General features: G+C 36.1%; 2 protein-coding genes across 6 annotated transcripts in view; both read right to left on the reverse strand.

Moving 5' to 3' along the window:
- The window catches only part of LOC103148592 (uncharacterized), a 28,923-nt gene extending 28,010 nt beyond the window's left edge, over positions 1 to 913 (reverse strand). The window contains exon 1 of the mRNA XM_007567431.2: positions 831 to 913. The gene's annotated coding sequence lies outside the window, so the exon portion shown is untranslated. The remainder of the gene's footprint in view (positions 1 to 830) is intronic.
- Positions 914 to 5,190: 4,277 nt separating this feature from the next.
- LOC103148595 (microtubule-associated protein futsch-like) lies at positions 5,191 to 27,990 on the reverse strand. 5 transcript variants are annotated; one of them, XM_016679324.1, is made up of 44 exons: positions 27,774 to 27,990; positions 27,619 to 27,675; positions 25,972 to 26,043; positions 24,786 to 24,860; positions 24,636 to 24,707; positions 24,479 to 24,535; positions 24,035 to 24,103; positions 23,891 to 23,959; positions 23,632 to 23,706; positions 23,472 to 23,543; positions 23,331 to 23,375; positions 22,030 to 22,089; positions 21,888 to 21,947; positions 21,751 to 21,810; positions 21,609 to 21,674; positions 21,454 to 21,510; positions 21,025 to 21,090; positions 20,261 to 20,311; positions 20,093 to 20,167; positions 19,952 to 19,999; positions 19,669 to 19,740; positions 19,542 to 19,598; positions 19,386 to 19,454; positions 19,127 to 19,180; positions 17,373 to 17,438; positions 17,080 to 17,157; positions 16,943 to 16,996; positions 16,793 to 16,867; positions 16,643 to 16,687; positions 15,287 to 15,343; positions 14,224 to 14,280; positions 13,440 to 13,526; positions 13,260 to 13,310; positions 12,880 to 12,954; positions 12,732 to 12,782; positions 12,166 to 12,255; positions 11,992 to 12,039; positions 11,584 to 11,676; positions 11,459 to 11,509; positions 10,071 to 10,115; positions 9,320 to 9,397; positions 7,822 to 7,861; positions 7,368 to 7,419; positions 5,191 to 6,762 (listed from the first exon to the last, which is right to left on the reverse strand). In XM_016679324.1, the coding sequence occupies exons 1-44, from the start codon at positions 27,774 to 27,776 to the stop codon at positions 5,808 to 5,810; spliced, it is 3,609 nt and encodes a 1,202-aa protein (XP_016534810.1). In that variant the 5' UTR covers positions 27,777 to 27,990; the 3' UTR covers positions 5,191 to 5,807. The 5 variants fall into 5 exon arrangements, with proteins under 5 accessions (XP_016534810.1, XP_016534811.1, XP_007567500.1 ...); XM_016679325.1 differs by having other exon boundaries at positions 14,275 to 14,280; positions 15,287 to 15,346; XM_007567438.2 differs by having other exon boundaries at positions 15,287 to 15,346.
- Between the last annotated feature and the right edge of the window lie 3 nt (positions 27,991 to 27,993).

Raw genomic sequence — 27,993 nt, forward strand, 5'->3', positions numbered from 1 at the left:
TGTGTGTGTGTGTGTGTGTGTGTGTGTGTGTGTGTGTGTGTGTGTGTGTGTGTGGTGCATTTCTGATTAAAACGTTCTTATTCGTCATTCAATTAATGACAATGGATAGAGTAACCAGAAATTGTACTCAAGAGTAGTAATACTTCATAATAATATTAATCACGTAAAACTAAAAGGTGTGTAGAACTATTCTTACTTTTGAGTAAATAATGTAACTGAGTAAATGTAGTTACTACACTCCTGTAAAAAATGTACATATGTACAGATATCCATCTATCCATCCATCCATCCATTTTCTGAACACCCTTGTCCCTCAGTGGGGTCGGGAGGGATATCCATCTAAACAACTGAAAATCTACTATACATCAGAAACAAAAGTTGAAGAATGGAAAGGAGCGAGTGAGGAAATAGCTTAAATTTACTAACAAAAGTTTCCTTCGTACATTAGCAGAAATTAGTTCATAAGACAAAAACCAGAATGAATGAAGCTTAAAATCCATCCGATAGCGACTGTCATAATTACACAGCATTTTATCACACACTTTCTGTACAGTTACCACTGTATTTTACTTTGACAGTGACATCTCTGAAATTTGTTCGTAAATTTAACAAATAAATACATTAAACTGCAGCTATGAATCCTCTTTATTGTGTTAAAGTGAGCTCTGGAAATAGCCGTTAGTACGTTTTAGCTAACGCGCTCGCGCAAACTTAGAAGCTCCTTAAAGATCGTCGGTGGACGTATTTGACGTTGGCGTTTAAAACCATTAACCGCTCTGAGACGGATGAAACTAACCGAAGTTAAGTGAGGCCGATAAGCTTGAACCTACCGGAGATCCTTCAGAGATCCCTCTATGATCCTCTCCTCCAAGTTTCAACAGTGATTGATATGTATAAAAAAAATAAAAACAAATGGGAGGCTCCTTCACTGTCATCAGACTCCCAGGAGTTTTAAAACTTCGCCACTCCCCGCTCTGCAGCATCTGCACTCAAGATGCGTTCAGGAGCTGTCCTAAAAACTCGGAAATAAGATTCATTGACAAATTTATTTATTTATTGTATACAATTTATGAATGTTCAAGGGATTTTACCAACTAACTATTTCCTAAACTGCTTTTCAGTTTAGGAAACATAATATGTGCATTAATTTATAAACTGCATGTATGCATATCATCAGGTTTTGAACATTTAATTTTTCTGTCATTTTACTTCCCTATATAATAAACTATTTTTTTTTTTAAAAAACATAGATTTTGTACTTATTTATTAATGTTCTCAATTTGTAGTAAAGAAAAGAAAACTTCAGTGTTTATATTTTGTGTCAATTTTCATCTAGGATTTGTACAGTCGGCTTTTTAACATTGTATTTTTCCCTTCATTTTTAATTTTACACAATAAAAAGCTATTTGTGTACATTTATTTGTAGATCATTTTATGCATGTTTTGTATGTTTTTAGATTGCATTAAATGCTGGGGATTGCTTATAAATATATTTTTTTATAAATAATGGTTATGTGCCATTTGAACTGTTATAATGTACAAAAATATTTTTTTGATATATTGTTTTCTTTCAAAAATAAGCTACAAGCTATGAATTTACTTGTTCTTTTATTTACAGTATTTAACCTGACACTAAATAATGTAAATAATAGTTCAATATGCATGTTGTGTATAAATGTCTAAAATTTGTGAACACAAATGTCTCTGTCAGGGAGATAATGACGCAGCTAGTCTGTTCATGCTCGCTGCCTGTCCATCCAATGTTCTCATGTTTCCTAAGCTGTGCTTATCTCCACGTCTGGTAATCCACAGTTTCCGACACCACCCACAGGTGACTTCACCTGTGGAACAAAGCATCTTTAAACAAACTCAAACACACCTGCAGAGCTTCTGTGACAAAATTATCTTGGTGAAACTTCCTGTTGCATAAGAAAAACACTTCCTGACCAACGAAAAGAGACCACTGATCAAACTTCTCTGCGTTTCAAGTTTCTCACCTTCCTTCAGGAAGAAAAGATGATTGGAGAACTTTTGTCTCCTCTCTGGTTCCTGGCTGTGAATTCACCTGAGACTCACCTGAGGGCGTGGTCAAGTTTGGTGGCTACCTGTGTCTGCATGTGACTCACAAGTTTCACAATAGTCATGATTTTTGCATGTCAATAGATGTTAAAAGTGATTATCTAAAATTAGAAAAGGAGCAGGGGGGGGAAAGGCAGAAGTTGGAGTTGAAATGCTCAATAACCAGTGTGGAAAATCACTGGCTGCTTGTGTGCGTTAAATATCACTTGAGGAATTCCCAGAAGATCATTTAGCCACAGGTGTATCTCTCAGAAAGCATTCCTCTTTTCATATAATTAAAGAAAAAGTTCCTGCCAGGACATGGTGGTTTGAAATAACAGAATTTGGTACCTGAAACTCTTGTTCCACCACGTCAGCTTCTCTTCACATGGGTGACTGTCTCTGTTGTCACATGTTGAGTCCAACAAAGTTAATTAAAAACATGCAGTGAAAGTTTCTAAATTTAGTTGATTTCAAGAAGGCAAAATATGTTGTATTCAAACACAACATACTAAAAAAGTTAAAGCGTATAGCTTCGTCAGACTAGCATATATATTTTTTAAAAGGTTTTATCAGCTCTAGTGGCCTTTATTTGATAGTTAGTTGACAGGAAAGTGGGTAATGAGAGAAGGGGAAGACATGCGGCAAAGGTCGCCAGGCCAGGAATCAAACCTGTGATGGCCACATCAAGGACTGAGGCCTCCATATGTGGACTGTGCTTAACCCCTGTGCCACCACGGCACACCCAGACTAGCACATAGTTGCTGTGAGAAGTTTATCACTGGTATAAATGTCATAATTTTGGTTTACCAAGTCATTTTAGTAACTCTTTCTACAGTGTGCAATATAAAAAAAACACACTGGTATTTGGGAAAATATCATTCAGTAACATACAAAGAGACCTCATAATGTGACATCAACTTAAATTTAGTCACTGTTCTTGACAGAAGATTAAATATGATTATTTTTGGCAAAGATCTAGTTTATCTTGAGCATAATTCACAAAGCTATTAATAGGGTAGACGGAATATTTTAATGTAAGCCTCCTTCATCTATTACAAAACCAGTTTTGATGACTGGAATCATCGTCCTGTTGGACGAACGTTGAACAAAACACTGGGCAGGAAAAGGGAAAATTTGTTCAACAGATTAAAAAAAAAAAAAACACTGATGGAAGACCTGTAGTTTATAGTGAAGGATGCATTAAAATTCATATTATTATTATTTGCTACTCCTGTAAGATTAAAATCAACAGTCATAATGGTGTGATGTAAGCTAATGATAGCAGGAACGCTACACACAAGTAGCTTAAGATTGATGAAGCATCTGGTGTTGACATGTTGGTATGGGAAGTTCCAAATGAAAATATGCTTATGGTCCCAAAAAGGCTTTTACCACTGCATAAATTAAAATATATACATGTACTGTAATTCCTGTAAATAATTAAGAAATCTCCGACTTTGCATGCACTTCTTCCCAGGTAAAGATCTTTATAAAACAGTCAGACTATAAGGCGGCAGAGATTATGGACAATCGGTTTGGGCCCCACCGTATCTGATCTAGGACCAGCATCATTTTTGTTTTGTTTTGTTTTATGCGGGGTGGGATGGGGTTCCAAAAAAAAACAAAAAAACAATTGACGTTTTCTGGCTGAATTAAACTAGATGAGGCATCAAAGTGCTTGTTCAATTGCAAAACCTGCAAAATGTACAGACGTGGAGCCACTAGTTAATTTTGTAATAAAAATGTATTTAAACTCACATGGACAGTTTATTGCACGTACAAGTATTTCTAATCCAGCCTTTACAGAACAAAGAAGACCAATAAATAAACATTTGCTTCCAACAGGCACCAGAACCTAAAGAAAACATTTAACTCTAAAGTAACAGTAGAGGAAAATATCATAATTTGCATACCTCACATAATGGATATATAACTGTCTGTTTGGCTTAAATTAGCTTAGTTAAAATGTATCAGTTAATTGATATTAAACAATTCAATAAGACTGATTTATATTAAAAAACCCAAAGACTTGAATTCAGTGATGGAAACCAGTGGCATTCATAATCATTCAGCGTGAGATTTACCAGCTAACATTTCATAAAAAAGTCTGGATTAATAAGTTTTTGTTCAGATAAAAAGAACGTTCATAGATTTATCCTCGTCAAATGACAACAGAGAACAAGAAGTGGCTAAGAACATGAACTAAACTAAATAAATGGTGCCAAAACTCTAAACTCTGATTCACATTTTAACAAAGTGCATTAAAATAAAAAATAATCTGTATTAAATGATTAGCAGTTAAGTTTTTGACTTCTTCATTCTGAATTTGTTGGTAAAGAAACAACATATTACCTAATCTGTTAACGGTTTTCACCCTAAAATGTAACTATGGGCATTAAAACTGATAAAATAAGGAGGCAGATTTAAATGTTGCAAAACCCAGCAAAATGTTTAAGATTATTCAAAATATTTAGCTAACAAGCTATTCAAGCCTGAAACAAAATTTTTCATCAATCCAGATTTATATCCACCAGTTTCTGTAAAAAAAATAATTTCACTACTGATAGTTTAAAAATTACCTCCAGTGTTCACTTTTTAAGGCATCACTGAACAAAAGGCACCCATCATCACGTAACGTAAAAATCCCAAATCTGGGTGACCTTATTTAAAAAAAAAGGTCTGTAAAAATATCACAATTGAATCAATTAAATCTTCAAATCTCACTGCTGAAACAAACAGACGTTTCACACAATGGCACAACTTCCAGATTGGTTTCCTACTGATGTAGTGTTTTGATTAGAACGAGTCAGTTTCAATTTGAAAGTCTCCTCAATGAGACTGGAGAGGAAACAGCAGCGGGAGGCTTTAAATAAGTTCAGAATGGGTAAAGTTCAGAGTCCTGTTAAAACTTTAAAGTTTAACGCAGTCTGCTATGGATAACAGATTATAAAGTTACACAGTACAAAAATTAACAGCAATATTTCGGCTTATTTAGTCTGACATACAGAAAACAACTGGAGTTCATTTTTCAAAGTCACATTTTCACCATATTATTCATACATTTATAAATCTCACAGTTCCAAACAAAATATTTAATTCACAAGATAAATATTTAGTTTGTAGACTAAATATTTAGCTCCAAATTAAATATTTATTTTCCAAACTATATATTTATTTTTCAAACTAAATATTTAGCTTGGACCAAAATATTTAGTCAGCAAGCTAAATATTCTTTTAGAAACCAGGCTGCTGTACCAACTAAATATTTAGGTAGCAAGATATTTCAAAACTAAGTATTTAGCTTTCTAGCTAAATATCTAGCTAGCACACTAGCCTGACCAGCTAACAAAATATTTATCTTGCTAGCTAAGTATTTACCTAAATATTTAGCAGGCTAGCAAACATTCAGCCTGCCTGCTAGCTAAAATACTTAGCTAGCAACCTGAATATTTAGTTAGCAGATCAGGCTAGTGTGCTAACTAAATATTTAAGTAGCTAGCTAAATATTTTGTCAGTTTGCATATCTAAGTATTTAATTAGCATTTAATCTGTAAACTAAGAATTTAGCCCAATTCAATATTTAGTTTGTAACTATATTATTTAAATGTAGAATAAAATTGTCAAAATATGACTTTGAAAAATGAATCCCTGATTTTTTTCCTCTATGATAGGCTCAATAAACCAAAAATATTGTTAATTTCTTACTGTAACATTTGCAAGCGGCACCCCATAATAGCCTGCTGGAGTCAGACATATTCCCGGCTCTCAAGGTCCTTTTTTATAGCTTTTTTAATCCGGTCGATCTCATCCTCATCTGAACTCTCATCATGTTTCTCACTTGTCTCTTTCTTTTCGCTCTCGCCCTCTTTGCCGTCTGCGATGCCTTCTGGTGTGGTGCTGTGCAGCTCCTCCCGGATGGTGTTCAGCTCCACCAGCCCGTCGTGCAGCTGTGTGGCCACCTCCCTGATTTTGGCTGCAAACTCTGATTTTGCCCCTTTCTTCAGCTCCTTAGAGTCTTTAGCTACAAAGTAGATGTCCATACCGACAAAGAGCCCCGTGAGGACGCCTGTGGCCATGCTGGCGATCTGGACCGCCCTGGCGGCCGTGCTGCCTGCCACGTTGGCAATCTGCACCACACGCATGATCTCGTTGGCGTTGATGAGGATGGCCTTCCCCGCCATGGCGCCGTCCTCGTAGAACTGACTTGTGAGCGCGGGGAAGTCCTGGTTGTACGCGCTTTTCTTCATCTTGATCAGGTCGAACTTGCGCAGGTTCTCTATTCCCTGCTTGATAAACTTCAGGCACTTATTGAGGTCGGCGATCTTCTCCTGGTAGTCCTCGACGATCTTCTCCACCTTCTTGCGGTCCAAAGAGTTGTTGACCTGGTTGGAGATGCCGGCGCCGGCCGAAGTTAACCCACCAGCCGTGGCGACACCTAAACCGACGGCTGTGATGATCAGGGAGGTTCCCATGGTGACCGGAGCCAGGGCGAGGCCGGTGATGGTGGCGACGCCCCCGATGGCGCTGGTGGAGCCGCCGGTGATCTGAGCGATCTTTGTCTTCTTGTTGAATTTGTCCAGGCCGTCGGCGATGGCGTTGAGGTCGATGACGTGCTGCCAGAGGCTCTCGGCTCGCTCGGAGAACAGCTTGTTGAAAACTCGGATTCCCTTCTGGACCTTATCTGCAGTTACAGCGAAGGCCCTGACACAAGAAAAAGACGATGACTAAAAACGTGACAACCAACAAACAGCACTTTCATCTGATTTCTGTGGGTATTTTTTTTTTAATATTATTATAGACGAGAAATTTATCAAAATCTCTTTACTTATTGTTTACTTATTCTTATTTTCTTTACTATTTACTTATTCTTCAAATTCATTTAGTCAAAAAGTCATTTTCTCCTGATTTTTACTGACACAAGCTCTGCTGCTCTTGGCAGTTGGTGGTTACCATAGCAACCGGTAACTGCCAGCTCCTCCCCTTTTTTCTGTTGCAGTTTGTGACTGTGGTATATAACAGCATCGGCTCGGTGTAAACTAGTACGATATCTTAGCATTTAGACATTTTGCCATGTTTTGCATAACTTATAATTAATGTTGTGAATTTCAGCTATTTAATTTTACAACTGTTAACTGCTGCTCTGTAGTTTGTTTGTTTTTTTTTGTTTGTTTGACTGCCAGACTGTAAATCAATTCAGGAGCAGTTTGTAATACAGTATATCAGCATGATTATAGACAATAAGTGAACAATATTTGCAAAGCGTCACTCAAAAGGTTTAATTGACGTCCATTTCTGCTTTAACTTACTTGGCCTCTTCCTTTTCTGTCATGTCGTCATCTTGAGGCGTGTCCTCCCATGCTTAAAAAAAACAAAACAAAGCAATAAGGAGTAATGTTATGAATCACTTCATGGGTAGCACAAAGTCAACAGCATGTCGATGAGCGGTACACCCATGTGTTGCTATGACAACCATAAGCTCCCAGTGGGCCGGGTGAACATTAGCAAGGTCAGCCTTTTGTTCCCAGACGTTTCCAGTGGCCCATGACGGTTTTATAGCGGGTTTATTAAAAGCTTTTGGTTTGTTGAAGCAGGAAATAGTCTTTTTTCTAAAAATGGACGCTGGGGAGGACAACTGGAAGTATTTTGATTTTACTCAAGTGAGTTAAATACTTAAACGAAAACAACACTAGAGTATTAAAAACACTTTCCCTCATATTTTGAGAGAAAAAAAATTAAAATAATAGAAAAAAAAAGACTTACGTTCAACAGTGTTCCACCAGTCCATGAGATCCTCCACATCCTAAAAGAGACAGATTTTTATTTACATACTTGCTGCCATTGTTGACTTGTAAAGCTGGTCAAAAAACAGGCAGTTGGTCACTTTTATTAAGTTGATTTCATTGTGAAAATGGTCATAGGATGCTGTACAAACAGACAGGGATGCACACCAAACTAGTCATTTTATTGGACAACAGTGGCGATGGACAGCAACCGTCAACCATAAGAACTAGTAGCCCTCTATGTATTTGCAGATTTGCAGCAAATACTCTATACAAGGTAGGAAGATTAAGGTTCACATACTTTATAAGTATGTAAGATTAGTAATTTGCAATCAAACATTGAATTTTGGAGAAGGTACGAGTCTAACTATTATTAAATCTTCCAACCATCAAGTAGCCAACCATGTACAAAAGAAATTGGTTAGCATCTAGGGTTTTGTACACTTTTAATGTGGCTCTGATGTAAAGGGAAACGCCGCTGATGACATATTGGTAGAAATCATGTGGTGTGAATTTAACAGAAGAAGGTGAACTGGTGGGCACTTCCAGCAGTTATTGGGCAGGTTGCCTGCACATAAACACTCACTCCTAAGACGAATTTAAAGTGATCAATTAACCTAAGGATGTTTTCACACCTGATAGTCCAGTAGACTCGGTTTGATTGAGGATCAAAGTTGCAACATTTCTTACATTTTCAGCTGCTGCAGTTCACTTTCACACTGCACTGTCAAACGAACCAAACTAATTGAAAAACCTGTTCACCTCCTCGCCTGTGGGGGCGCTGAACCGATAACCACTGAAGGAAATGACATAAAAACCTTTTATGTCACTGAGCGCAACTTTCATATTCACAGAATGCAAACACAAATGGAGTAGCATCAGATTTTAGCGGTTGTAAAATTCTTCTTCTTTCACTGGCTAGACTCATGTTTGTTTTGGTTGAATTTACCCAGAATGCCCTGCACTGTAGCATGCTTCCTGCCTTTGGAGCGGTCTCCTGTCCGCTTGCTGTTCAGATATGCATTCGAAACACACCAGAGTTCACTTCAACCAAACCGAGACCAAGGTTTTGAATCAGAGTTTGATTGCGCACTCTCACCTCCACAAACGGACCCAGAGACCACACACACATGAACATAAACACACTATGCAGAAAGAGCTCAGGTGGGATTCAATCCTTCTTGCTTCAAGGCAACAGTGTTAACCACAGTTCCTCCTTGCCACCACAAAATATTCAGTAAAATAAAAAATTACACCAATATAACAAAGATTGCAGAATCTCTTGAAACTTCTATCGTCATAATTCTTTAGACAGTTGACTGCAAAGAGATATAAATCAATATACAATAACTAATTACAAGTGTAGGAATGGCTAACTGGTTTGTTTACAGATATTAAAATGATGTATTGTTGGGACAAAACTGGAAAAGGGGCAAACAGACCCTGAGTCGTCAACATATTTAGTCCCAACAACCAACCTGGCCGTCTTCTGGACCTGAGGGCTCCATACGTAAATCCTCCAGCCGGTCAAATAAAGACCTTTGGGGTTCTTCATTCTGAGAAGATAAAAGCAAATTAAAACAAGGGAATAAGCTTAACTTTACAAACAAATCTGTACAGAAGAACGGAGACAGGTGTATGTTTAGACCGTTGTAAATTTAAACACCAGCATGTGAGGAGTTATGGTTTCTTGGTTTCGCTATTTCTGCTCAGAGAAAAGGGAAGAAGCTCGAGTTACAACAATTTCAACTCTGCAGACTGCTTTACGCCGTTTTGCAGAAGTAAAAAAAAAGGACCAAAAGCTTCCATGAAGCCGCTGAAAACAAGAAGTGAAGAAACAAGTCTGGGCACATTTGAGCCTAATCTTCTCATCTTCCCATGTTCATGGGCACGCACAAACACGTATGATGGTGTGGGGATGGGTTTCATGTCAGCAGTGGCAGAGAGGAACAAAAAAAAAGAAAAACACACTGACAACAATAGTCTCTGTTGGAAACTGAGCGTTTACTCTGGAGGCGAAGTGTGTGATGGGAGAATAGGAGGTTGTTTTCAGGGTGGAGGAGGGTGGGAGTCAAGTGACTGAAACACAATGAGGAAGACTGAAAAGAAACATATCATGTACTAAATACATGTACTTCACATGTAGGTTTCATGCAACAGAGAGGAAAAGGGGTAACAAACAAAAGATACATTAAAAACTATTTATTTTATAAAGAAAATATTTTCCACCTCTGCTGCAGCTCCGTCTGGTCTGTTCTTCTGAATGACTCTGGCCTGAAAACAAACAAAACAATCAGAAAATCATGTTTGTCCTAATGCTGACACTGAAGTTCAAAGTTCAGACTTATGGTCAGCTAATGGTTTTCAGACGGTGCAGACAGGTTGCAGTGAATCGTTGGACTAACCTCATCTAAATAACCTGGTGAGGAAAGAGTTTAAATCAACGACTAAATTAAAACTAGTTCAAACAATGCAGCAACTATCAAAGTTTTTATACAACCATAACCATCACATTTATGGTTGCATGAACAAACTCCAGGTGTCACGTCAACATCTTTCCTGTCATGAAATCTCATCAATATTTTTGGAATATGCCACATAGTGGTTTCAATCGGCAGTAGCTACTTCTTGTTGTGGAAACAGTTCAGAATATTTTAAGAACCAAACGGATTGCACTCCGTTGGTACTTAATTTATTTTTTTTGTTTTTACTAAATTTTACAGCGTGTCACCTGTGATATTACAAAGAATTACAGTCATAAACATACATGCAAACATGCAGAAAAATCTCTAAACCTGAATGGAAAACTACTGGAATTATTAATTGTGCAAATTACACATAACCGAGGGACACCTGAAAATGCAAAGAACTGAAACCTGATGTAAGAAAAGTAGTAGAAATATTAAAAGCACAAACTGCACATGTAAACTACTTCAAACGTGACAGAAAAACTGATATAAATCTTAATAAATATGTAAACGACATGGCAGAAAAGTACTGGATTCATGACATTCAAGCCACTGGAAACCTTAAACCAGACAATCTACTGGAAAGATGACACGAAAAACACCTAAAACACATTTTCCATAAACAAATGCTAGTTATTACAAAGTTAATTACTTCTTTGTTTGGTTTTAATATTCAACTGTCAACTTCTTTGAACTTTTTCTTGAGTCTGACTTATAAATGCAGCTGAAACTGAAGCATGATTGTTGTCTGCAGTTTTAAACCAAATGTATCACCCAGTTTCTTTAGAACTACGTCCTACAGGTGCATTGGTGCAAATAGATTATCTAACATTTTTATCAGAGAAGAGTTCCCCCAGACCTCGAGATGTGCTGCTAAACGAAACCAAAGCTGCAGTGAAATCTGCATGTTGCAATGTTGTGTCCTGCTTCTATTTTCAACCAAATAAAGGCACGGACTAGTCAAAGAAACTGAAAGGAAGCCATGATTGATGAGTCAGCCTGCTAAGTACAGTTACCTAGAGTAGTGCAGAAAGGCTTTTTAAACATACTCTCCAGTAATAATAATAAAAACTAAAGTGGATCATTTCTAATCAGAAATGTTTAAAACTTTTGGATATGGTTTGAATAACTCTCATGTTTTTCTCTTACCTTGATCCGAGGCATGAAAGGATTGTGCTTCTTTGGTTTCTTGACTTTGGGCTAAAAACAAACAAAAACAGGATCAGGCCATGCCTATAAAATTAAAACACAAAGTTCCTTTTGCCTAACCTAACCTTGTCCATATTCTCCTTGTCCCCATCTTCTTTAATTTCCTCTTTAATTGAAGACTCTTCTTCGTCTTTTAGTCCCTCATCATCAGATGCAGCCTGACGAAAAAAAGAAAAAAAAGAAAATTAGCCACAAAAATAAAACAACATTTAGCTGCTGGCTATAACAGATATATATATATATATATATTAGGTGTTTGTAAAATTAATTGATGAAGAGACCATTTTAAAACAATTACTGCTTCTTTTTTTTGTCTAGATTTAGATTAGAATTAGTTTAAAAAATCTGAAACATTTTACAGAAAAATGTTTACTAAAAACTCTAAAATCTCTGAACAGAAAGAAAAATCATCTCCACCTTTATTATTTTAAATTATTTTTAGATGGCAGAATTAGTCACATTTTGATATTGACCTTAGGCCGATGCATGAAAGGATTGTGTTTCTGCTTCCTGACTTTGGGCTAGAAGAAGAAAAAAAAAGTTTTTATTTTATTTTTAATTGAAATACAGAAACGCTCCATTTTCAGTTATCAGTCAAATTAACATTTGCTTAGAAGCAGCAAAAAAGGTCAAAAAACAAAACAGACCATTTCTAGGTTTTCCTTGTTATTGTCTTTAGTTTCCTCTTTAGACGATGACTCATCTTCATCCTTCAGCCCTTCATCATCAGACGCACCCTGACAATTAAAAAAAACAAAAACATGATTTTTAATGTTTACTTTTCAGCTCTGGAAGAAACTCCCTGAAAACCTGAGATGTGCAGAAACTGTTGCTCCTTTAAATCAATTTGTTTACAGCCAATTTTGAACAAATTATCCACCTAATGAACTGTTTGATACATTTCATATCTTTAACATCTGTTTCTTTTATACATGTGCTTTATATTTTGCTTTTGCATTTCCTTGACGTCCTACAAAGTACTTTTTAGTTATATTTTGATCTGAACAGTAATTAATTTGATGTCATCATAACTGTGCTCTTCCTCGTTTTAATCACTCTTCGTATATATGCATAATCAAGCAATACGTAGTTAAAAAAGATTAACTGAAAAGGAAACCACAGTTTGTTTAAATTCAAGTATCTTCAATTTGATTATTTTAATCAAATAGATGGGAGCATTTGGACATCTTTAAGTCGCATTTCCTAGCTTTACCTTAAACCGAGACAGGAAGGGATTCTGTTGCTTTGTCTTCTTGACTTTGGGCTAAAGAAAACAAAACAAGAAATAATTACTGTGTTGTTTTTACCTGCCAGACAGGTAAAAAAAAAAAACAACCCACACACAGCAAAACAAAACAGACCTTTTCTGGTTTCTCTTCCTCAACTTCTTTAATTTCCTCTTCTTCATCTTTGAGCCCTTCATCGTCAGATGCAGCCTGACAAATAATAAAAAGTTGCAAGTAGAAGAAGGGATTTAGGTGCTGTACAAAAATTTATTAGATATTATTTAGTTGAATACTTAACATTTTCAACAGTTAAAATGATGTTATAACATGCATCAGCAAAGGAAGAACTGAAAGGAACCCATTTTCTAGTGTTTGAATTACAAAAACAAATAAAAAAAAATATGGACTGATTAACATAATCTCCATCTGAAAGCATCAGTCAGATTTTTCTAGCATATGGGACATGTAGACATGCGAAAAAATAAGTTCGTACAAGTAAAATTTTTGAGCCTTACCTTGACCCGAGGCATGAAAGGATTGGGTTTCTTTGGCTTTTTCACTTTCGACTAAAAGCAAGCAAACAAAAAACCCTAATAACTCATATTTCCTTTAAATTAAATGCAGAAATGTTCTACTTGCAGCTGCTAATTGAGTTAGTATTTAATCTGTGTCAGAAATAAACAAATATATCAGACCTTTTCTGGTTTCTCTTTGTCCTCATCTTTATCTTCCTCTTTGGGTAAAGACTCTTCATCTTTCAGCCCTTCATCATCAGACCCAGCCTAAAATAAGCATTAACATTACAAAACATGAGGCAACACAAAATACAGAGTTCATGAAAACAAGGCTAGCTAGCTTATGCCTATGAGATAAAGATGGTTCAAATGCCAAAGAAAATTATCTCAAACTGTATTTAAATATGCAGTTTTTGATTAATCAGTCAAAGTATATTACATTTTAAGGTAGACATAATTAAATGGCTAATAAAAAAACTATGCCACTGCTTTAGTTCAAGAAGCTTGAAAGCGGATGCTAGATGCTAAATGTAGCAACAGTTAGCTAGCGGCGCTAAGCTAACAGTGCCTTCTCTCCCTTTGATTATTTCTATAAAAATAACTAAAATCCTGCGGCTTTGGGACTCTACCAAATAACACTAAGAGCCTATAATTAAAATATGAAAAATAGAAGAAACCTGAAAGGGAAGTAAATTATGTTTTATCAGACTCATTTATTGGAGATGCACTACCACTTTCCCGTTTAGTAGAATATAAATGGAGTTTAACTTGCTGGTTGGATAAACCAGTAATAAAATGCCGAAAAGCTACATAGGTATCATTATGAAGGGGTAAAATTGCCATAAATTACCATAAATTAGCTTGAATCTATGCAGACAGCAAATATACCACTTTACAGGGCAGATTTTACTTTTTACATCCAAAATCAGAGGCTTTTCTAACCCGAGTGTTGAATTTATTTTACCTTGAATCCAATTTGTGGTATGAGTCTATGATGATTCTTCTGTTTTTTTACCTTGGCCTAAAAACAGAAATGTGCACAACCATCACATGTTGGTCCAAGTCACACAAGAAACCTGAAAAACTACATTTCACTGAAACTGATGCTGTTTATATTTGGATGAACGATTGGCATCTGACTTGAACGTGCTCCAATTTTTTTATAAACTCATTAGGAAACTTCCACATGCAGGTATGCGCCTGTTTATTCGCTCAAATGTCCTGTCCTACTTTCTGCTTCTGCTTCCCGGTTGTAAAATCCATATTATAGCCTTTAAAAATCAGCTGAAAACTCACATGTTCATGCTTGAAAGATCAAAAACAAAGAGTCCAAAGTTTTAACACAACCAACTGAATATGAACAGAAAAATCTCGTCTTACCAAGTATTTAGTCTGGTTTATACTGCAAACATTTTCGTACATTTGAAATAAAACAAAACTAACTTGAAGTAACTTTTCAGCAAAATATAGGAGCTTCATTAAGTCAATAATTCCTTAATACTGATGTGAAAACAGTTACATTGGCAGATTATTTAACTTATAACATGGTAAAATGTCTTGTAAGTGAAAACATCTGCTAGTGGAACTAGCAAACAAGCGTCTTTTTTCAATATAAGGAATTATTTACTCAAAACAAGCTCCTATTTCTTGCTGAAATGTTACTTGTAAGTTAGTTTTTTCTTATCCCAAGTGCCCTAAGATGTTAGTACTAGAAGCTAGACAATAATCCTCAGTTAGATTTTGTTTTTTCAGTGTAACAAAGAGCTTGCAGGAACTCCCTCTGACAACAGCCTGAGGGAGTCACATGTACTTTGCATGGGTTTGGCATGACGCAGGCGATAAAAAAGCAGGAACTGGAAAAGCCAGATTATAACCGAACAGCAACAGCAAGTACTTGACATACAAGAGTTCATTTCATGCACTGACAGCAGGAACACTGCAGAAGAAAAATATATTTTATACAGTTAATAAAAGTCTTGGATTAATTTGGGCAACAAGGTTCAAACTGAAACTGACGATTCACTCACTGGTTTGTCTTTGGTCCCATTTGATTCTTCTCCATTGGCTTCATCTCCTGATTGGCTCTGCTGTAAATTTATAAAATAAAATAAGAAATTTAGTTAAATAATAAAAAAAATCTGGAAACAATTTTTACATTTAAAAAAAACTGCATCTCTTTCTGAAATACAGCCTTGTTAGTGGAGCTTCGGCAGACATTTATTTTCTTTCCACACATAAAAACCAAACAATTAGATGCACCTGATCAGTTTTGTATCAGATTTGTGCTCTCTCTAAAGTTTTCACCTCCCTACACCAAAAGTAGCCAACTACAATTTTTGCCCGAGTACTGCATTAATTTAGAAGATATTAAAGTATTTTTTCTAACCTTTCTGCCATGAAATGTTGATAAAAATCTATTTTAGAAGCAGGTGTAACAAGCTGCAGGTGTGAAATACAGCAATCACTGTAAAACATGACTTTGCAGATTTAAAAAGCAACAAAAATAATTTGGCATTATCACTTTAAACGGTCTTAAGCATCTCATATTGAACAGAGTGATTATGTGGCTTTGGTACAAACATGGAGTTTGTGTATTTTCCAAAAAGCTCCAGACATTTCCTTATCCATCGTATTTCATATGGTTAAAAGCTCATATGGAGAAAATTAGCTACTCTGCTGCATCATGTTTAGCCTTCCTATTATCTGCTGAAGATCTTGTTCTCTCTTGCAGCCTGAGTAAATAAATAGTTAATATGCAGAGGAGATAATTTAAATCCTAAATTTAAACACAATTTAAATATTGTCGTAGAGCAAAGTTTCTTTTATTAGCCAGCCATCTATAACTATAAGTTAGCCATCTTTAAGTCAATGAAAAAGCCCCAAAATAATACAGATGAAAAAAGTGTTTATTCATGTAATATAAGCACCTTATGAATGATTAATAACTGTTTATCATGCATTAATTAAGGATGAGAAGCAGACGATATGCTAAAAATCGTTTACAAATGCTATTGTGCTTACAAAGTAGTCTGAAATGTTTAGATAACTAGATAAAACATATAAATGAACAGATCTGGCTCAGTATTTGGCAAAAAACTAGTAGATTTTGACTCTTCTCGGGCCTTAATTAATGCATAATAAACAATTAATGCCTTATTAAATCATCTCTGAACACTTTATAACATATCTATGAACTATTTATTACACATCTATAAGGGGCACCTCATTGTAAAGTTTAGATACAGGCTTTTGTCTGAGGTTAAATGCCTAAAAAATGTTAGGAAAATGTAAAAAGCAGCTTGGTTTTATGTTCACTAGTCAGAATGAAGCGTCAGTGAAACCAAAGAGAGAAATAATCAGACATTTTTACGTTCTGTACAAACCTCTTGCTTGTCTTTCTTGCGATGTCTGACAGTTTTGCTCATTTCCTGAAAAGTAACCACAGCAGCTTTCTTAAACCAAGATAAGTTACAGTTTCAACAGATGGCACATACAAAACAAAAATATAACTAAAGTAAGAGCAGATTTCTCACCTCCTCTGACGGTCTGGGTGGGACAACGGGAGGGTCTGAAGATTTTCCCTTCTTCTCTCTAGGGAGTTTTTCCTTCTGCAGAGAAAAATTTAACTGTTACATCATTTAAAATAGAAGAATGCACAAGTTTAGGTAGGAAACAAAAAGCACCTTCTCCTCTGGTTTTGGTTTTTCCATCTCATGCATGGACGTCGTCCTCATCGCCTGAGTCCCAGCACAGATTTAAAACAGAAGTGAGAATGTTTCCCATAAGAACCACATGTAAATATTTACGGCTGCCAGCAAACCTCTGCTCTTTGTCTGCGCAGGACTGGAGGATTTTCACCCTTTTCCTTCCTTTCTGTCTGGATCAAATTACTCTTGACCTTCCAAGGACAAAAGCACAAAGTAAATGGCTCCGTGTCCCAGAACAGGAGGTGAAGATTTAATAGCCGTCAGGAGCAAAGTAAGAGTGACGTAGCAGGAAGAGTGGAGGAGGAGGAGCTTCGGTTTGGAGGGTATTTTTGTAAGAAGTTGATCGGCTCCACACGCCTGTTTGTGGTCATCGATTAGTTGTGACCGAAGGAAAAAATAGGCTCACCAGATCCGCCTTGTTTTCCGACTGCTTCCCGTTCTCTGCAGAGGTCTCTGTGTCCTCAGTGTCCTTCTGAGCAGAAGACAAAAAGACATCTGTTGTTCTTTTTTTCACTGTGTTTCACTGAAATCCTGTCAGAGCTTCTATTTAAGATGGTGATTTATCATTTCAGTTGATATTTCTTGTTGTTTTAATAGGAAGAAACATTTAATTTCTCTCAGCTGTAGAGAAAATGATCACAGACTTTCTACTGCTCTAAAGTGAACATGAAATCAAACGTTATATTTCCTATTTGAAGAGTTGTGGCATGAAGTCTTTTTCTATGTATTTACTATAGAATGTAGATAGTAAGTAGATAAGATAGTGCTTTTAAAGGGGCGGTATTTTGTATTTTGCAGGAACATTTTTCCATTTTTCTATTTCACTTTCAGTTGTTATAAAAATGCTGTAATGCCTTGAAACTGGGCCTCTCTCTCTTTAAAAACTCGTTTTCTCTCCGAGACTCCGCCTTGAGGAAGTCATCACAACCCGGCTTCTCTACTAACCATTTAGCAACATTTCTACCAGCGCTGCACTGAGAAGTAGCTCCTATAACGAGCTCAGCAGATGCACAGTTCCATCAGATGTTTGCTAATTGCTGCAGGCTAGTCTGTAGGAACTGAATGTTGGCTGCTCTGTGAGACTGAAGCTTGGAAACTTCCACCTCACAGCCCCGCCTCGAAGGCGGATCCATAAACGGCTTCATCCGTTATTACGGCCGTAAACAGAGCGCTGCTGTTTGACGTCAACGTTCTTCTCCTGCCGGAAGCTATGGAGCCACACAGAAGTCTGACTGTGTCTGAATTTAATTAGCAGCACGAATGACCACATTGAAAAACCCAACAGATTTCAGTAAAATTAGAACGGAGCATCAAGTCATAATAGTTTGAGTCAAAGTAATAAAGGATAAAGTTGTAGTATTAAGATTTTATTTTATTACAGTTTTATCCTCAAAATATAACTTTATTCTCATATGACTTTTCTTCACATTACGACTTTACTCCTGTACGACTTTTCGTAACATCACGACTTTATTCTCGTACGACTTTTTGTAACATCACGACTTTATTCTCGTACGACTTTTCGTAACATCACGACTTTATTCTCGTACGACTTTTCGTAACATCACGACTTTATTCTTGTACGACTTTTCGTAACGTCATGACTTTATTCTTGTATGACTTTATTCTTGTATGACTTTATTCTTGCAAAACTACAACTTCATTCATGTTTTCTCTTGCAATTTTAAGGCCTTTCTCTCACAATATTACATTTTTTCTCTCACAATATTACATTTTTTCTCTCACAATATTACAGTTTTTCTCTCGCAGCATTATGGCTTTATTCTGGTACAAAGTTGTTCTCATAATATGACTTATTCTCATAATTTGATCACTTTATGCTCCTAATTTTATGATTTTTTTAAATTAAAATGGTCATAATACTCTGTCATAGAAAATACACAAAGCATGGCAGCATCATGAGCAGCACCATCATAGGAATGACAGCATCTCATCTTACATAAACTGGGCTTCCTTTCTTCATGTTTACATTCAAATAATAAAAAGAAAACAGGTTATGGCGATATATGTAGCAAGAGTCTTTATGATGCAAAACTTTCAGGATAAGCATTGATCATCATCAGCAGCACTTTCCCAGCCCTGATTTTCCCTCACCGCCACCTTCAACCCCACCAGCACATTTATTAACAGGATAGTTACTTTAGCTGCAGAGCGGAACGGATTCAGTTTGTTCATGGCTTCAACCATGGAGCTCTAAGGAGGGAAACATTAAAAATGATGCACAAATGTTACTCTGACAGCTGCAGTCCTAGCAAAGCAGAGGAGTTTAAAACAGTTATAAAGTTTTATTAAAACAGATGAGCTCCTAAAGAAGGGGAAAGATCTCTGTGAAAAAAGGATTATTCATAATAATAAATACTTTCTATTGGAAAGAGAAACAATAAAAATGCACATGTACCTGTTTGTGAGTTGATGACTTCTCGCTGCTCACAGTTTGCTCTTCATCGTCGGATCCTGTCTGTTTCTCCTGCCGAATACAAAAAGATTAAAAAAATAAAATAAAAACACTGTAAGATGGAGAAATAAAACACAATCTGAAATTTAAATCACAAACCTTTTGTGCAGCAGCTCTGAATGGATTCAGCTTCGTCATGGCCCCAACCAGCTTACTCTGAAAAAGAAAAGAAAATACATATATGACCAAAAACATGAGTTTAAATTTAAATATTTCCATAACAAACCTGTTTGCGGCTGTGCTGACTGTCTCCATCTCCTTCTGCTGTTTCCTCATCATCAGCCTCTGAGCTTTTCTCCTGCAGAGGAAGCCATTTTAGTTTCAAACACAAACAAGAATAAAAATGCAGATCGCTCTTTAGTTATTTACATTAGATGTGAGAAGGTATTCAAGCTCTCTTTTCACTTTTTTATCCTCTGACAACTACAAATTCAAAGTATTTTAACTGGATTTTATAAAAAGTAGTGCAGGATTTTTTTAAATTGTGGGTTTCAAACATGCTGTGTCACCTGTTTCTCACTGTAGAAGGTGCTCTTCATCACCGCACTGAAGCCACTCTGGAGAAATCAAGAATTTATTCACCAATAATTATTAAGATGTTGTAAAAATGTTCAAATAAAAGACCAAAAAACTATTTAAAGGAGTCTTACTTTTTTAGTTTTAGGTTTCGGTGCAGCAGAGCTGGTTTCATCTGGATCTCCAACGTTTTCAGATTTTTCCTTTTCCTAAAATGAAATCCAAAGTTATGTAACCAATAAGAAATTATCACAAGAAGTTTAATTTATATAAAATTTGAGTTCTTCATGCAGGAAAATTACCTGAGCCGACGAGGTGAAGGGATTCTTCAGGATCTTCGCTACCACTCCACCCTGGCAGAAAATACAGTGATGATGAGTTTACAGACTATTAAATGACATTTATTACTTACGTTTTAAAAATAATCCATTTTCTAAGTTCCCCAATTTTCCAAACCCAGATTTCTTGTTTTTTTCCTTCAACTTTTTAAGACATTTAAGTACAAAACATTGACCTCGATGTAACTAGGTCACTACAAATCTGCAGTGAAGTTAGCCTTCAGTTTGTGAGCTAAAGGGACATTTTTACAGTTTTGACATTTGAACAAACTTTAATCAACTTAATTTCAAAATTTATACTTAAAATTGGAAAATATGGACTAGATTTACATGTTAAATACGGCTTCTTTTTGTCTCAAATTTATTTTGCTCGTGAAACTTCAGAAATAAAAACAGAAGTGTCCGTTCTTTGTTTGGGAACTAACCAAGCCACTGTTCGAGTTTTTAATTACTTCACATTTATACATTGGCTGTGATATTAAAGTGAAATTATTAAAATACTGACAAAACTCAAGTTATGACGTTGTAAATCAATGAGAAAATGTAATTTAAATACCAAAATCAATGGAAAAGGCACTTCATTGTTTTTCTTCGAGATTTTATAACAAGTAATAAAAACTCTGAAAGTTCAAACATTTTCCCACGTTTGTTGGAAAAATGGTAAAAATCACATCCAGTGTATAGGAGCCTTTAATCTTAAGAAAAATGGCTTAAATTTCATCATTTACCTTTGAAGGTTTCTCTGAGAGATTATCATTGCTGGCTGATAGTTCCTCATCCACAGACAAATCATCCTGCACCAAGACAAACAAGTTAAAACTCATAAACAACCTGGGAAAACTTAGGTGACTTTGGTTAGCAAAACTATTTATTTAAAGGCTTCAGATTGCGAGTCGGCATCAGTGATCACAGAGTTAAAGTAGCTTTGGAAGCACCTTCACCATAACCAGATTAAAAAATGGTCACTAGATCAACAAACTGACTCTACTGGTGTCCTGACTGGTACCTCGTCTAGCTGGGCGTGGCATCGCTCAAAAATCACAGTTCTGACATTTTTTGGTAACTGAAACTCGTCAGTAATGTTTTCTCTGCTCTAAAGTTGGAACAAAATATCTTATGAATATCTTACATCTTCTGAACTGTATTTAACGTCTTACCTGAGACTGAGACCTTGTGACTTTTTTCTTGAACATGCCACCAAAGAATCCTTTTTCCTGAAGAACAACAAACTAAATCAACGCTGAGAAACTCGCCTTTCAGCTCGATAAAGACCGAAGCTGCTGAGTCTGAATGTATCAGGTAAAAACTTCACCTTTGTGTGATTTTCAGACAGATTCTCACTGCTTTCAGAAACCTCACTGGCTGCTGTTAGATCCTCCTGAGGGCAGAAATATTGATCACTTATTATCAATAATAATATTTAAGCAGGATGCATTAACAGTTACTGCTCCCACCTGAGATGGCGCTCTTGCTCCAAAAGGGTTTTTAAAGATGGCACCAAACCCACTTGACTCCTGAAGACAGAAATTTAAAGTTTTAACACATCCTGAACATTTAAATTAATCTGATTTTAGTTTGAAATAATTCTCACTTTTGTCTTGGAAAGACTGTCGTTGCTTTTTGAGAGCTCGCTTTGTCCAGACAAATCTTCCTAAAGGAACATTTTTAAAATATTTAACCAACTTACCATAATCTGGAAACATTAGAAGAGAAAATAGATGCATAATAAGTACCTTGGACGCTGCTCTCATCCCATTGAATTTAGGAGACTTTTTCACCTTCCCTGCTGCCTCCTTCAAACAAAAACACCATAAAGGAGTTAATATAACCAGAACATTGGCTTAAGTTGCTATGTTTTAAAGTGAAACTAACAGAGATTTTTTTTTTTTCGACTGTTGCAGCAGTCGGTTAGACGGGCAGAAATGTGCTGATTTAGCACTTCTTCCAAATCGCTGATGCTGGCGGATTTGAGCTCTCCAAAACAAAAAGCTCAGAGGCGCCGCTCACAGCTGGATAACAAAATATATCTGGACACCTGGTGCACATACCTTAGGTTTGGTGAATTAAGATGACTATATAATGATTAAAAACACTTAGATGGTCGAGGACAGCAGTGGAAACAGCAGCAAACAACTGAAATCAGTGATGTGTGTTATATTGTACATACAAGTAACGGAGGTCTTGATGAAGGTGTTTTTTAATTATCTACACTTTCCCTAATGATTTAACTGTTTTTCACCCTTTATAACGATGTTTAATGCTGTATATAGTGAAATATTCCCGTAGATCTCTCTGTGTGAGGGAGATTTTTAGAGAGCAGCTGAAACACCGATCATTAAAACTGACGATGTTCAAAGCAAAGTGCCAAGTTTCTGAAGCAGTTTTTCTTTAAATTTTGTCTGAACACGGTAAACCGGAACCTTGACGAAATACTTTGTGAGCCAAAGTATCAATGAGTCACTGCAGTTTTGTGAAATATGCTAATTTTGATACGATGGAGAAACAACCTTACCCTAATGCAAAAACTTTAACAAAAACAAAATAACGTTTTTTTTTTTAATTAAATTGATTTTCTTAATTCTAATGTTCTTATTTCATGGTCCACAGAAACACAGCTACAGTGGAGCGCGTAAAGTGAGACACGATCACAGTACTGACCAAGTAGTACTGGTAAAATGTTGGGTTACTTCTCAAAATTTATGTGGAATTAAGATTAACGTCTCAGATTAGAACTGGCCAATCTCCTCTGAAATGACTGATCACTGAAGAAAACTACCACAAATCACAACAAAAAACTTTACAAGTCAAATTATCAACGAGTCTTATCAAAACTGAGTGAATACATGCTAATGTTAGCCTAGCATTTCACTAAACTCCTCAGCTTAAAAAAAAATAGTATATTGAACTGGTCAAAATCCTCCCCTGAAACAACTAGTTCCCATTTGGCCGTGTTTTAGTCTTAAAATATGTGCTGCAGTTATTTAAAATGCTGAATTCAGAGAAAAAAATCCTAATCCGATGGGATGAGACTCACCTTCGTGTTGGTGTTTTCATCATCAGCTGAAAAGTCCAGGAGATCCTGGATAAAACATGGAAACACAGGATTATTTTACTGCACACAGAGATGCAGTTGATATCATTATTACTGTTTTAATGAAAAGTAAAAGTTGTTCACCTGAGACGGCCTGCGGGTGTGTCCTGGTCGGGGCGATCGCTTCAGTATTCCACCAAATATTCCTGATTTATCCTGAAATGGAAAAAAAAGTTTACAATTTCCAGCTTGTCTGTATGAAAATAAATACTTAAAAATCACACAAATATAACAAAAGCAGTACCTTTGATGGTTTATTCTCTGTTAGGCTGTCACTGCTGGCAGACAATTCAGGGTGTTGTGAGGAAATCGAAACATCCTGGAAGAAAAACAAAAGTTAGACATCTGTTACATCTGAACGTCTATTAAAAATAGACTTAAAAAGCAAAAGATGCCAAAATTTTTCACCTTCACCAACATTAGAAGACTGTTAATACCAACACATTAATTCATTAACAGCCTGGACTGCTGGCCTGAGTAAAACTGAAAACGTGAAAACAAACCTGAGGCTCATCGTCTTTGGCTGATTTGTTTGTCTTCTTAAACATTCCTTTAAACATTCCTCCTTTCTCCTGTAATGGTAACAACTGTATCAGTTTAAATCTGAGAAACAAGGATTCAGACATTAAGACGCTCAAATTGCTCACCTTGCTGCTGCTGCTCTCTGTGAGACTGTCGCTGCTTGCAGAGAGCTCAACGTTCACTGATAAGCCGTCCTGTGCAGTTAAAACAATGCTTATTTATACCAACAAAAATATGTCTGAACTTGCTCTAATAATCTCAGTATGGATGCAGCAACATGAAAATGTAGACGGAGGAAGCTTTTCCTTTAATAGAAACCACAAGAAAATTATCAACAAGTCATATCAAAATTGAGTGAAAACATGCTGATGTTAGCATAGCATTTCACTAAAGTCCTCAGGATAAAAAAATTGTGAGTAGCAGCAAAACAGGAGTAAGACTGATCAGTTCAGATATATTAAGTTCCTACCGGGACAGTCTTTAGTGTTAAAATTTGAATTGCATTATTTTATAAGATAATTAAATACTGAATTCAAAGAAAAATCATAAATCGATATGATGAAACTCACCTTCATGTTGGTGGTTTCCGAATGGTTTTCATCACAACTTGGAAAGTCTAGGAGATCCTGGAAAAACAGGATAACATAGCATTATTTTTACTGCACACAGATGTAGTTGACGTCATTACCACGTTTTTTTTTCTAAGGGGAAGTAAAAGTCGTTCACCTGAGACGGCCTGCGGGTGTGTCCTAGTCGGGGCGATCGCTTCAGTATTCCACCAAACATTCCTGATTTATCCTTAAAGAGAAAAAGAGATAGATGTCTAGTACACAAATAAATCAATATAAAATAAATTATATATAACAAATGCAATACCTTTGATGATTTATTGTCTGTTAAGCTATCACTGCTGGCAGACAACTCAGGGTGGTGTGAGGAAATTGAAGCCTCCTGGCAGATAACAAAGGTTAAAAATCTCATTGTCACAGGGTACAATCTAATAAAAACTACATTTAAATAAAAAAAATATTTATTTTTCAAGAAAACTGCCTAACTTTTTTACATCTATTTTAATTGTGTGACACGTCTCACATTTATGAAGACTATTATCACTTAGTTTTCTCATCAGCATGTTGTTCAGAAATCTGTTAGTGCCATTTATTTGTCGGGAAAATGATGCAGCGAAAGGATGCTAGCTCTCGAGGACTGGAGTTAGCATAATGCTGTCAACGGGTTTCAGGATGGACGGAGGGTTCTCAGGATGGTTATTTTTCTACTTTTTAATGCTTTAAATTAGGGCTCAGACCTTAATATGGTTATTTCGATGTATTATTATTCCATAGATTTTAACATGTTAACAATTTTAACACAAGTATAGCATTTTTTTAAATGTACGAAAGTTCCAAACCGGAACCTTGGTATTCGCGTGTTTCGGAACGCCCGTAAATCTGTCGCACAAGCGGCATCCCCAAACAAAGCAGCGATGTGAGACAAAGTCGCTTCTCTTAGCTAACAGGGTTAATTTCTGCTTCAAAAATGATCTTATGGGACGCTGGAAAAGACTATTGTTCTGTTCACGTTGTGCTAAAAGGAGTTAGCATATCACCGAAGCTATTCAAGCCTAAAGTAGCTTTGCGCAAACAGACATCCTCGTCCCTCATCCTGTACTGTGGACATTAACATCCACAGTCCAGGTTTCTAAAGCATTTTCCTAAAGAAGTTGCATGAATGATCAGGGTTCCAGAAACACATAATAGCACTTTGCACCAATCTGACAATAAAATAAGATTTGAAAACAATAAATATAGCTCATATGTCTATTAATTCAATAATTTAGCAGCAAAAATGGTTTTCTGAATTGAAAATGTTATAGTTTTTTTTTATTGAAACGTTACTAATTATTACAAACCAAGCAATGACCACTAGTTTAAACACAAAACCATCTGAATAAAACCCATAGAAATTTGTGACAAAATGTGAAAACTTCAAGGCATTCCATGCAACAATTATTACAACTCGCAAAACTAAATCAAAGGCACAATTATGATATAGAACATGTTACCTGTGCTTTTGCAGATGGTTGTGCAGTCTTGGATGATTTCCTGAACACCCCACCGAACAACATGGCTTTATGCTGGAAGCAAAAGGAAGAGCAGAAAACTCACTCACTGATTCCACAGTGTGTTTCTAATAAGCACCACGTGATTTAAAGCACCATCATCATAATGTGTTTTCATGTTCAAACGGCAAGTCCAGACCTGAGTTTCATGTCTAATCTTGAAGATCAGATGGCAGTAGAACATTGCTATATTTAACTTCCTGAGTGAAATAATTGCATTACCTCATTTTTTTAAAAGCAAACAGTGCAGAATGTCAAAATGGCTTCAGGTTCTTAACGAGAAATTCCAGTTAATTGTTATTCCTGTTGCTCTCAGAGTGTTGTTTGAAAGGTCAGTACTCTGTATTTCTTTTAGCACAATCACGTAACTTACCTGCAGTTATTACAAAATATGTGGTATAAATCAAAAATGAAAGAAATTTGAGTTCACAATTTAACATCTTGAAACTGGGTCTCTGTCGCTTTAAGAAACTCCTGCTCTTTCCGACACTCCGGCTTCAGCACGACATCACAACTGTACTCCATTACGCTGTTTACAAATAGGTGTTGCTTGGTGAGAACAAGCTTTTAGACAAACCTGAATGGTTATCATGGGAGGTTAAAGGATTTCTTGAACATGAATGAAAGAATCAAAGCAACATACGTGTTTTTGATTAGATAATAAACGTAAATATATAACGTGATGTAAAGCTCAAAAAGTTGACTTTACATAACACTGCCCCTTTTAGAGAGAGGAAAAGATGAACTGGGAGTTTATCTATAGTAATGTAGGTGCAAGTTTGAAAGCAAATCTCTCAATTTACCAAACTGTCTTTGTTATAATCCATACATATGGCCTTCATATATAGATAATTATAAAAATTTGCTTCCTCCATAGCAGTGGTGCCCAAAGGTTTTCCTCACAAGGACCTAATTGTGAAGCATATACTAACTTTGCACCACAAATACACCTGTCCTTCCATCATCTTTTATTTAATCCAGGGTTGTGACCATAAATTGAGAGATTTGCCTTTTGGCTAAGCCGTCTCTACACCACAACAGATAATCACAGCACCTGAATCACAGCAGACGTTGCACCAATCTACCCATCAGTTTCCTGCTCAATTTTTACTTAATTTGTGAAAAATACCCAAATACTTCATTAAAAAGCAAAAATATTTATAAAGATTTTTTTTTACTTGCTCATTAATAAGCAAACGTGTTTTAATGAAAAGAATGAAGTCGTCTATATATCGGGTCTATAAATTAGTTACTGTGGATTCAAAACATAAAAAAGCAAAACACAGTTTATGAAATTTTATTTCTGAGACTAACTTGAGGGAACAGCATTAAGATAAACAAAAACAAATAAAAAAGGTGCTTTGGGGGGGGGGGCTTGTCCACCCAGGGTGCCAGTTATCCAAGAGCCGCCCTTGGCTGCAATGCTTTGAAACAGCAAACGTTTAAAATTAGGATCTTTTTATCCACTCCACCTGTTTGTATTCGAGCCCGATGGGTACCAGAATCTGTTACCAGTTAATTCCGGGTCTCGATCAGGTTAAAAAAAAGAAAAACGGAAAAGTTAACTTCACAACACAAACAGTTACTCACAGCGACAGATCCTCCATCTTCGCACTCCAAGTCCAGATCTAGTTGATCATATGGATCCTGTCAGAGTGATGACGGTAAATCAGTTCCAAAGGCAATAATTTTAATAACTAATCAGCCGGTATGAATAACAACAAAAAATGTGATCATTAACGTACCATTAATCCTCCTCATCGGATTCAAATCCCTCCGTTCAGATGAATAAAATAAATCTAAAAAAAAAATATTCGTGTCCAAAGATTTCCTTGATCTGTGAATTTATTTAAAATAATAAAAAATCTGTGGGAATGTGAGGGGATTGACTTCAAAAAGGATTATTTTTTCTGTGTCGGACGTCCTTCAGACTGGAGGGTTTAGTTTCCCTCACCTGTGAGCTGT

This window comes from Poecilia formosa, unplaced genomic scaffold (assembly GCF_000485575.1).
Source record: "Poecilia formosa unplaced genomic scaffold, Poecilia_formosa-5.1.2 Scaffold208, whole genome shotgun sequence".
Classification (NCBI taxonomy): Eukaryota; Metazoa; Chordata; class Actinopteri; order Cyprinodontiformes; family Poeciliidae; genus Poecilia; species Poecilia formosa.

What these genes read in the sequence shown, in the direction of transcription:
- LOC103148595 (XM_007567438.2), bottom strand. An exon ending in AACCATCTGCAAAAGCACAG is followed by an intron (nt 24,861 to 25,971) that starts GTAACATGTTCT and finishes GTTATCTGCCAG; the next exon opens with GAGGCTTCAATTTCCTCACA. An exon ending in ACAAGGAGAATATGGACAAG is followed by an intron (nt 11,510 to 11,583) that starts GTTAGGTTAGGC and finishes GTTTGTTTTTAG; the next exon opens with CCCAAAGTCAAGAAACCAAA.